This window comes from Anneissia japonica, unplaced genomic scaffold (genome assembly GCF_011630105.1).
Source record: "Anneissia japonica isolate Jap-2015-1 unplaced genomic scaffold, ASM1163010v1 scaffold2471_len1564793_cov202, whole genome shotgun sequence".
NCBI classification, from domain to species: Eukaryota; Metazoa; Echinodermata; class Crinoidea; order Comatulida; family Comatulidae; genus Anneissia; species Anneissia japonica.
In genome coordinates this window covers 928,509-939,985 of record NW_022709610.1, presented here as the reverse complement: position 1 = coordinate 939,985, position 11,477 = coordinate 928,509, and the positions used below count along the sequence as shown (strand labels likewise).

Below are 11,477 nucleotides of genomic sequence, written 5' to 3'. Positions count from 1 at the left end.
GAATTTGAGTATTGTGTAACGCCGAAAAATAAAAATTGAATCAAATATGTCCTCACAGTTGTAATTTTTCTAATTTACCATACTCATATTGTTAAAAAAGGCGTCCAGAGGGGCCGAGACTTTGACAGATGGAGGGTCTAGAGTACTTCAGCCTCAGCATGGGTGTATCAGAGGTAAGAAAATTCATGATTATGGCACCTCTAGATGACCGGAAATGGCACTCTCAAACACAAATCTGAATACAATTTTCTTTTTTTTTTTCCTCCATTTTATTTTTCCAATTTTAAAATATAAGACCTCCTGTAAAAACTACAAATCGGTCACTAATATTTGATAATGTATCTGATCACCTTGTGTGGTGACTCCCCTCATCCCCCTCCCTTGAATATTAGACATTAGGCTTTGTATCTAAATTTGAAAGTTTGACATACCTGTAATTCCAAGCACCACCAGCTACTGTTCTCCTACAGGACTTGCAGTGCCAAATGCCAACGCACTTCCTTTTCATGGCTTCCTAAAATGATCAAGTTGCACCATTTAACTTACACATAGTACTGTACAGCAGATATATTTTTTACGCCGTGGCTAGAGATACGGTACCGTATCGGAACTTCCGAATGCTAAAGGTACGGTAAATTATATTACGTCATGATTAGCCAATAGAAATGACCGACTCGATTTTGGCTTTTTGCAAAGTCGACGTCGCGATCATGAGAAACGTGGCGCGAACAGTTACGATCAAATTTATGTCATAAAACTTCAGGCCCATTTCATGTATTTCGATTGGGGCTTCTCACAATGTTTGGGTTAAAAATATTTTCTGTTATTCTTGCGTATTTTATGGTCCACCATAGAGAATGGTCTACTAAGGCTAGGCTTAGCCCGAATACCCGCCTAGGGGCATACTTATAGGCGTACTACTAGGCTAGGCTTAGGAGATTTCAGGGGTAGCTAAGGCCTAGCTTCTACTATTAAAATAGTTTATTCTCGCTTGATGTCGCCAAATCTACCAAAACTGCTATCTTTTTTATTTGCTATAGGGCCTCAGGCTACAGAATATTAATCACAGCTTATCAACAATACCCGCGAACGAACGAACGAATCTTCGATCGTTGCTAAAACACACTCATTACTCTTGCAGCAGCAGTGCACTGAATGACGTCACGCATGTATCGGCGTTTCTATTGGCTAATCATGACGTAATATCATTTACCGTACCTTTAGCAATTGGAAGTTCCGATACGGTACTGTATCTCTAGCCACGGCATATTTTTTAACCTAGTGACTATTGTCTATCAGGTTGTGCATACAGTACACAGCATTAGCCATCACTCAAGCCCCTAAGTTCTACAGATGGTATTAAACATACTTTACTTACTTTCCCACAAAATACACATGTGTACTTTCCGTGCTGTGAAATTTCAATTTTCTTGACCATCTTACGTAGGGATGCACCATAACGAGTACCATACTTGCCTACGATACCGACCTTCTTGGTACGTTTAGCCTGTGACACAAGATTGAACATCATCCAAGACATTAGAAAAATGTGACATACAATACAAACTAGAAGAATAGAAACTACAGACAAGCTAGCCTGGGGCAGGGGCAGCTACTGAACACAGCCTGAAAATTTGGGCAGAGCTGCTTTAGCTTGGTACAGTAGGCCTAAACAACCAGTGGTGGTACCCAGCAGCAGTGTGTACACTAGGCCTACATCATGGAGATCACTTGGTCCCTGCTTCATTTCATGTTGCTGTTTCCTTGTGTGTCAGCCAGCCGATTTTATTGGCTTATTATTACAGATTTATCAGCTTATTAAAGACACTAATTAGTGAGAATATGTAATTAAATAAAACATGCAATCAATAGGGCCTAGCCTAGTCTAGGGCCTAACTAACAAGAGTTAATGATGGTAGTTTGTTTGTGTACACAATAAAAAACAAGTTAATTTAGTTTTCTAAAAAAAAAAAAAAAAAAAAAAAGGAACGCTCCTACTCTAGTGTGTAGGCCTAGGCCTACTACTACTACTAGGCCTATGCAGGGATGACATCTCCTGTGCTACACGGACCAATCTTTATCATCGGTAGGCCTAAGGCTAACCCCTCTAGAAGTAGGCAAAGTTGTGTACAATACTTTTAATCTCGAGCAAACACATGAGAACATAAACAGACACATACGCAGCTTATTATTATCATATAAATCATATCAAAAATAACATTAAACCAAATCGAAAATAATTGAACGATAAAGTGAAGATTTAAGTAGATCTTAGTGTACACCTTTCAGTCCCTACCATTTTGGTTTTTCAGCGAAGGCAGAGAGGAAGTTCAAATGTATGATGGGAATTACAAGACTATCGCACACCAGATATCACAACCATAAAGCCGAATTTCACCAATATTGCGAATGAATTCTTTGGCAAAAAAGCATGTTACGGATCTGAATTTGGTTAATTGGCAGTTTTAACATAGCTCGTATTTATACTTTAGGATATAAACATACTATTTGGTTAAAACTTACTTTCAGAAACACATTTCAATCTAATTTTCTACTATCCACGCATAGATCATAGGATCCAAAAGGCCGAATTGAGAAACGAAACTGTGAGGGCAGTCATGGTCACACACAAACATGGCAGAAGTAGAAGCGTCTGTTTCTAAGGATGAATCGGTTTTACGAGATTTGCAGTTTCAGTTAAAAAACGCACGCATTAGCTTACCAAAACTATCCACATTGGCTCAGAAAGGCGATGAAATGGTAACTGTTTTATTTTATTGAGGAATTCATTGCTTTATGAACAAACGTGGGCAGCCAAAATTATGCATGTGCTAGGCCTAGCACATAGCCTGGGCCTAGGCCTAGATAGGCCTCTAGAGGCCTAGGCCTAGCCTAATAATTCGCCTAGGCCCTAGTATTCTAATTCACTCAGGGCGGGAGTGGGGTCAAGCAAGGCCCGAACTTATCTCTCTTCATCTATCTAAGCCTAGGCTGGCCCCTGGCTCGTAATATTAGTATTGTAGGCCTAGTAGTACAACACTTGGCATTCTTTCCATTTCTTGTTCATTGTCCAAACAGGCCCCAGCCTACTACAGTAGTAGGCCTACTAGGCTAGACGTCTAGTATGATGGGCAGCCTATAGTTCTAGGCCTATGCCTGCCTGCCTAAGAATTCGAGACAACTCGGCCCCAAGTCAACTAGACCCCAGTCAACTCGGCCCCAATTCAACTCGGCCCCATTCCCAAGTCAAAAAAGAGCAACACAACGTGGATGGTGGGGCCATTGGCCTCTCCACTTTTTCTACTGGGGGCCTGGTGCTTCCCCCTGCCAGACTCCCCACCCACTTTTGTGACTGCTCCCAGCACCAGTGACAAACATTGTTAATAAAAGATATACAATGTCATTATTATTATTATAATACATTACAATATAGATTTTTTTTTTTTTCCATTTTCAAACAAACATTACAAGTTTTCTTTTTAAATTGAGCAACCACTGTGTACCATATTTACCTTGATCCTAGGACTAGAGCATTAGCTCGTTTGTCCCTCCAGAGTCATCATAACAAACTCTTCCGAAACATATCTGCGAAACTTGAGATGGTGGTCAGACCAATATTTTGCTATGCCAGACTTCATTAACAGTTTTGTGACTGCTCCCAGCACCAGTGACAAACATTGTTAATAAAAGATATACAATGTCATTATTATTATTATAATACATTACAATATAGATTTTTTTTTTTCATTTTCAAACAAACATTACAAGTTTTCTTTTTAAATTGAGCAACCACTGTGTACCATATTTACCTTGATTTACCTTGATCCTAGGACTAGAGCATTAGCTCGTTTGTCCCTCCAGAGTCATCACAACAAACTCTTCCGAAACATATCTGCGAAACTTGAGATGGTGGTCAGACCAATATTTTGCTATGCCAGACTTCATTAACAGTTGCAGCAGTTATAAGATCTTAAAGTAGTGAATTCCAATCATTAACTAGCCGAACCGCATATGCTCTTTTCCTCACATTAAGATTTGGTTTAGATTTATAGACTTTTAAAGAATGTCCCCTAGTTTTATGGAATATAGATTTTGAAAGAGCTTTCCCTCTTCAATCCTATCAATATTTTTAAAAATTTTAAATATTTGAATTAAATCAGGTCTTTTTTTTCTATTGATTGAAATCTGTAAAGCATGCGTCTCAAGCAAGAAGAAAACAATGGAATCGCTCGCCCGCCTTGCGTAAATTCTGTATTTAGGCACAGGTTGGCACTATTTATGGTGCGATTATCTAGTTTTGTTTTTGTTAACAATAAAGATGTAAAGGGCAAATAGGAAAATTTATTAGATTATCACTCCCGCCCGCGTCAAAAATTCGGGAAATATTGATGCGGAAATAAAAAAGAAAATTTTTTTGCCGCATCAATTATTTCAGAAGCATAAAAATAACAATGCAATTTTGTGACTTGAAATACATTTTCTTTAAAAAAGCTATAAAATTAAACCAATTTTTATACAATATTTACTATTACCGTGGAGAAATTAGTTTATCCTCCATGCTATTACAGACAAAATATAAACAGCCCCTCCCTCATCGATAAAAACAAAAGCGAAATGATCTATTGTTCCTATTAAAAAAAAAAAAAACCGCCCTCACTAATCTTTTTTTTTTAAAAAGAGAGTGATAATCTAATAATTTTTTCTATGTGCCCTAAGTGTAACTGATTGGCTTACAGTAAACCATCAAACTCACATAATATGACCACATTTAAATTCTATCTATAATTTAACAAAAACAACAATAAGATACTAATTAGGCCATTTATTAAAATGAAGGTTAACTACAGAATTTATGTATAATAAAAACTGTAGTGAAAATGATAGGCTAAGTCAAATGTTATATTAAATGCTGGCAGAGCCCATACAATTCACCAAACTTTGTCAATATTCGTAGCTTCTAAGGGGCTTCCCCCTGGACCTCCACTGGGGGCCTTGGTGGCTCCCTGACCCCAGTCTAGATGCTCGCTTCGCTCGCATACTGGATTTATTACCATATGAAATGCCCACTCCCCACTTTTAAAAACGTTCCGCCATCATTGGAAAAGAGCAACTACAATTAAAAAATTTTAATTGCATCATGTCTCATTTCTTTACTACTGGTATATATTTAATAATTGTTTTTTATTTACAGTTGGTGGAGAAATTTATGACAGAGTGTGTAGAGGTTGAAGGGGATGATAAAGCAGTGAAACAAAGCCAACTTTACATAGGTAATCTAGCTTTCTTCTTCCCATCATTGTGGAGGCAAGTGATGCAAAGTAAATTGTTTGGCATAATGATCAAAAGGTCAAGGGTCAGAGTCCATGGGCCAGACACTGCATCCACATTGTCTCGCTCTAGCTAGTAGTATAAGTGAATACATGTATTAAATCAAATGTACAGTACTGTACAAAGTAAGCTATTCAAATGTTATGATAACATAAATAAGATAGTCATAGTCACAATCACAACAAGCCAACATATCGGTGTACAGACGCCCTAAACAAAGAGCTATTGTGAAAATCTAATAAATCATTAAAAAAAAATAAAAAGGAAAAATAAAAACATTTTTACAGTACAAAGAAATATTTAATAGAAAGTGAAATAAGTATTTAATTTATATTTATATATACTGTATCACCACACAGAATATAAGTTTTCAAGTTTTATTGTGATTTTGTAATGGTATTTTTAAGGGTCATACTTATTATAATCACACACTGTATTCAGTCTTTAATCTATTCAATTTTTAATTTAATTTTAAATTGTTCACACTTATGTTATAACAGCCTCGTTTTGGGGTTTCCATGATGTTGTAAAATCATTGATTGACAGTGGAGCTGATGTAAATAAACAAAATAATGGAACACTGTGGACACCCTTACATGCTGCAACATTCCAAGAACATGGCAAGGTAATATCAAATTTGTAAACCATGATGAAAAAATAAAGCTGACACGGATAAATAGGCCTACATAACATATAGCTTATGTAACACAACGCAACACATAATACACAAACATATACTGCAAGTATAAAATGGTGTACTCTACTACTTTAAATACTAAATTAAAATTCACTCTTGTATTACATATTGTGTCAGCTTTTAGTGCGATTGTTTTTTTTTTTTCCTGCAGGTTGTCATGTTGTTATTGGAGCGTGGTGCTCAGGCTGAATTACCAGATGCAGAGGGCAGGTACATTGCTTTAGATATTTAGGAATTGTGACAAAGACCAGCCAAACCTGTCACTCTTTGCAAAAAATGCAGTTAAAAAGTGGTAAAATATGAAGTTACAATAGTTTAATTACACAGCTGTTAAAAAACAGTATTTAAGAAATCAGCCTTTAAAGTTTACAATTTAGGGAATTTCTCAGACAGAAACCATAACCAAATTGTTAGAAAATGTTGTTTTAATGTTGAAAGTTGGAAAATAACAACATAGCATGATGTATAGATATATAAAGTTTTCGTTTAGTGCAATAAAATAAATTTCAAAAGTTGTTGCATTCCAGCAGTTTTGCAAAGAGTCACTGGTTTGGCTCGTCTTTGCCACAGTTTATGATTGAATATTATTATAAAGCTCACTTGTTTTACACCTAGCCTTAACATACCTGGACACGGACCTAGACAGGGACCTGTCCAGGAACGTGCATTAGGCACTTTTCGATTTTCACGTCAACATAGTCGACGTCTTGACATGTCATTTTCAAGCACTGCGCATGCACTACCAGATTCGAGAACACGTTTACCCCGGTTTTCACTGTCGACCCAAATCTACTCGCCCTGTTGACTGTATGAGGTCATTTTTTCAAGATGGGCGATACCGGACTCGCTGAAAGGATCTTACTAGGCCTAAGCAGAGGCCTAATTCTATGCAATTTTCAAGTAATTTCATCTCTGACATTGAACAAGTTTACAGTTTACAGGTCGATTAGCATTGTACAAAAAGCACAAACTTTTCATCGTCAAGCACATTGCTGAAAGATCCGAAGAGGATCGCTTCTTGGACTCTATGAAGATTCGCCATGATGGTAAGGCATGATCCTTGCTCAAAAAGTCATCATGTTGACTCCTCTTCAACTGAAATCGAAACTGATTTCAGCAGTGGATCATCATGAGCAGTGAACACGTTGGCGGTCGCCTGCAGTCGACGTGAACGTGCTTGTCGTTCACTCAATCGAAAAGTCCCTATTGAACAGTTATTGTTATTATTTTAACAAAGTTTTTCAATCAATGCAAAGAATTAAATCAATCTTTTCTATGTTTATTTTTCTACTTGTTTATTCAGTAGCAATATTTAGCGTCCAATCCAGGACTCATCATCGGGCCAACTGGTGTTCTGTGGCTACGTCAGATGGAATGTCACAGGTGGAACTTGAGAGAAACCTTGAAGTTCTTCAATAATAGAACCTTTTTAATTTGCGCAACTCTTTACACAAACATTTCTACAACCAGTAAAATTTATTGATTACTATAATCAAAAATTAAAATTAAAATTAATTAATTGAAATTAAAATGTTTATATTTTTCCGAATTTACTTATTTTTGTGTATGTTTGCTGATTCACTCTGTTATTTACACTTTTGCTAAATTTCAACTACATAGGACTCCTGCTGATTTTGGCTCTGCTTCTGATAAGATCTGGGCTCACTTTGCTTCAGTCGGTTGTCACAAAACTTCACGCCAGAATTTAGTTCAAAAGCAAATTATCAAAGAGGTAGGTACCAGTAATTCCTTTATTTCTGTTTGCCATTTACAGTACTTAAATATTACCGTATTTATTTGAGTAAACGCCCCAGGTGTTTATTTTTGAGGGGGCGTTTATGGCAGGGAGGCATTTTTGGTGTAAAAAAGATAATTTTATACTAAAAAATGCCTCTTAATTTCCCAGTAAATGTGGAACACATAATTGCTGTCAAAATGTGTTATTGCATGATCAAGACTTATTGATCCAATCCAGGTTAGAAAAAATGTAATTCTACTAGAAGAGAATAATGTTGCTTCCATTAGTTTTGTTTACAGTTATTTGTGGGGGGGGGGGGGGGATTCGAGGAAAAAGTAAACGTCTAGGCTCTAGAGTGGGCATTTATTTTCCGAGCCACAAGGGCTCATAGGGCTGGAGCTTATCCCCAGTTTCTGTAGTGTGAAGCGGATGAGAGTTGTACTCCCCTGGACGGGACACTAGTTCATCGCAGGTTAGTCCCTAGCAGTTTGCTGTTACCCATTGATACAGCTGGGTGGACTGAAGCAATGTAGCTAAAGTGCCTTGCCCAAGGACACAAGCGAATCTGCACAGCGGAGACTCGAAACCCCGACCTTACGTTTGAAAGCCCAAACCTCAACTGCTGCGCCGAACTGCCACTATGGGCATTTATTTTATTTTAGGGGGCATTTATTCGATGGATATCATTAACATAATATCCATCTTTACAAAGACTTGTTAAATGTGTAGAGTACACGGTAATGCCTTAGCACCAATGGCTTTGTTATTTCCATTAAATTAGCATTGGCCGTATTCGACTGATCGTTCTTCGTTAAACCACGCCCCCACCCCCAGCGCAGTGGTAAGATCCTACTTAACGCAGAAGACCTGTCAAATAAAAAACTGGTAAATACTCAACGAAACAAAATGGCTGCATAGTCACCACGATACACACTGTGTAAATAATACTCAACGAAAAATCGTAAACAAAATGAACCAGTCAAATAAGCCATTATGTAGGCATTGTTATTCATGTAATTCTCTCTTGCAGGGTGGTGCAACAGATGCTGGAAACAAGCAAGGCCTAGGCTCTTCTTCACTTGGAATTGGAGTAAAAATGGTAAAAAAAGGCCAATGTGCACAACTTACATATGAAATTATGAACACACCTAATACACATGTCCAAATGCTACATTTTATACATCTCCAGCTGTGGTGTCAGGCGGCTCCTGTTGAACAGGCCTGGACACCCTGTCCTATCCAAATAATGTTATTTTGATTGTTGATGCCAATTGTTGTCTAAAAAAGCACATTTTGGGGCCATACTAGGCCATGAAAACTCTTCCCATGAACTTTAACAGGGTTTTTAATTCCGGGACCCTAATCATCCCCTTGGTTCGCACCCCCATCCTCCTTTCAGCAAATTCCTGGACCCACCACTGCACACATCTCCTGTATATCCATAGACAAATGTCAGACAATATGAATCCTAGGAAGCATCATTTCTGTCTATAGGATTTGCCATAGAAGTCATAGTTAGATTTAGATTTGATATCTTCCAAAAACATTTGTTTAAGCAGTACTGTATTAACTATTATATTCTTTATGATTTAGCATTGTTATCATTCATATCTTCAGGCTGCTTTACTGGAACCAGATTTCATGGTTGACAGACAAGACTCATTCTCAAGGAGAAATAAAAGAACAAATCAGGATTGTAAGTACAGTAAAACGTCCATTTTACGTACCCCTTGGTACCAAGGGGTGTTCGTAAATTGAAAAATTTGTAAACTAGATCGGTTGTCAGTTTCCAATACCTAACTATCCCCTGCTACTGAGCGCCGATAGGCCGACGCCAGCCAGGCCTAGCACGAACCGACAGTGCAGCAGTGTGGTCTACCGTGCTAGAGCCTAGCTAAATTTACCTCCGATAAAAACCAAATTATTTTAATCGCTGGCATTCTTCCACTTAACGAAATATTATTTTAACTCTTATTCAAAAATCTGTATGTTTTATGGCCCTTTCTATCATGTTCTTTCCAGTTGTTAAATCACCAAATTTTGTTGATTACATGCATTTCACGATCATATCTAGCATTCGCGATGTCAATAATTTGCTGACCCCAGCACTCTCGATCGTAAACCTGTGCGCTCAATCCGACGTCTCTATACCTTGGTCTACTAAGAAAGCTGGTGATAGGGCCCCTTCAATTCCTTCACCTAGTATTTGGAATACATTAGTCTTCCCAGTGATCTACGAAATGCTTCTTGTTTCCAAACCAGATCTCGCTGAACCGTCAATGTGTCTTTCATCTTATGTCATTATCGATCACCAATTGTTACCTGCTTTTTATTTATTTTCATTGCGCATTGTATCCTTGGCAAAGTGTGTGGTATAAATTCATGTATTATTATTATTATTAGTTTAATATTGGATTAAATAAATATAAATGTATTCACTATTATCCATTGCAGCATCTCAAATGTACGCAGCTTTGGGAGGAGACGTATTGGCTGGTGAATCGGACCAAGGGTCATCAGCAAATGCCAATGGGACACAACCGTCATTCTCAGTTTGGAGAAACTGATGAGGACGATGGCTTGGGGAGAAAGTGGGGGGGGGGGGGGGGGGTGGGGGGGGGGGGGTTGTGACGATATAGACAACAACAGCATGACACCAAGTTTCATTAGAGGGTCTACTCCACTACTTAACCAGTGTGGCTTCCCTAATAATTTGACATGAAAATTTAGGTTCCACAAAGATAAAAGAACTTGAGTGAAGAGCATTATATTATATAAATTATTTGTATTTTATTTTATGTATTATATGCAGTCTTAGAGATGTAAAAGTTTGGCAAAGGGTGTGGCTTCCCTAATAATAGTAGATTTGCAGAATGGCTCATACTTGCATGTCATGTGACTTTTTAAGTACTGTATATAAATTTGACATGGAAATTTAGGTTCCACAAAGATAAAAGAACTTGAGTGAAGAGCATTGTATTATATAAATTATTTGTATTTTATTGTATGTGTTATATGCAGTCTTAGAGATGTAAAAGTGTAAAATACTGTAATTTAGAAAGCAAATTTATCAACTAAATGCTTTACTTCTGTACAGCATTAATTGAGTTGATCATTATCAATAACACTTCAAATTGTGAAATTTACATAAACTTTAAAATGTAAACAGTTCTAAGATAGTATAATACTTCAACATTAATTATGTCATCATCAGGAATGAAAAAAATATCCATATTTGCAAGCTTATATGCACAAGTACCAATCAAAACATTACCTCTAGTAGGTGACATAGCTATGGATAAACTAAAGATCTGTTACACAAGTTTAATATAGAATTATGCGATGAAAACAATGTAGTACAGTAGTAAATTACAAGTGTAAGCAATCATTGTCAGTCTAGTAGCACAAATAAATGAGCTAAAAGAATGAGAAAGTAGGAACCCAACAATAGCTAATTACCATATGCAATAGATAATTACCATATGCATTAAATTGTTGTAGGTTCTGTAATACTACAGTAGGGAGTCTGGGCAAATAGACCTACCTAGTAGTAGTAACTTGTGGTTCTGAGTAGTGGTGCGATTCTGGTTGCAATGAGTGTAGTCAATTGGCAAGGTTGACATAAGTTTAGCTAGTTTTTGAATTGTCCAATACATGTGCAATAATATGCATGGAATATTTTGTTGAATAAACAAGTATTTTGCCTGAAAAGTA

The 11,477-nt window shown here is 37.1% G+C and overlaps 2 protein-coding genes across 2 annotated transcripts in view; one reads left to right on the top strand and one right to left on the bottom strand.

Moving 5' to 3' along the window:
* The window catches only part of LOC117106776 (60S ribosomal protein L37a-like), a 4,683-nt gene extending 2,347 nt beyond the window's left edge, over positions 1-2,336 (bottom strand). Inside the window, exons 1-3 of the mRNA XM_033248216.1 lie at positions 2,297-2,336; positions 1,379-1,507; positions 432-514 (exon numbers count right to left, since the gene is read on the bottom strand). Coding sequence (XP_033104107.1) covers positions 432-514; positions 1,379-1,507; positions 2,297-2,299 — 215 coding nt within the window. The 5' untranslated portion in view covers positions 2,300-2,336. The remainder of the gene's footprint in view (positions 1-431; positions 515-1,378; positions 1,508-2,296) is intronic.
* Positions 2,337-2,604: 268 nt separating this feature from the next.
* LOC117106774 (serine/threonine-protein phosphatase 6 regulatory ankyrin repeat subunit B-like) lies at positions 2,605-11,477 on the top strand. Its single transcript, XM_033248213.1, has 9 exons — positions 2,605-2,760; positions 5,192-5,270; positions 5,829-5,953; positions 6,177-6,235; positions 7,646-7,757; positions 8,794-8,862; positions 9,381-9,459; positions 10,218-10,343; positions 10,375-11,477. The coding sequence occupies exons 1-8, from the start codon at positions 2,635-2,637 to the stop codon at positions 10,328-10,330; spliced, it is 762 nt and encodes a 253-aa protein (XP_033104104.1). The 5' UTR covers positions 2,605-2,634; the 3' UTR covers positions 10,331-10,343; positions 10,375-11,477.

Bases quoted from the DNA above. Each gene is read 5' to 3' on its own strand.
- LOC117106774 (XM_033248213.1), top strand. From the start codon at position 2,635: ATGGCAGAAGTAGAAGCGTCTGTTTCTAAGGATGAATCGGTTTTACGA. The intron at 5,271-5,828 runs GTAATCTAGCTT...ATGTTATAACAG, and splicing joins ACAAAGCCAACTTTACATAG to CCTCGTTTTGGGGTTTCCAT. The intron at 8,863-9,380 runs GTAAAAAAAGGC...TCATATCTTCAG, and splicing joins TTGGAATTGGAGTAAAAATG to GCTGCTTTACTGGAACCAGA.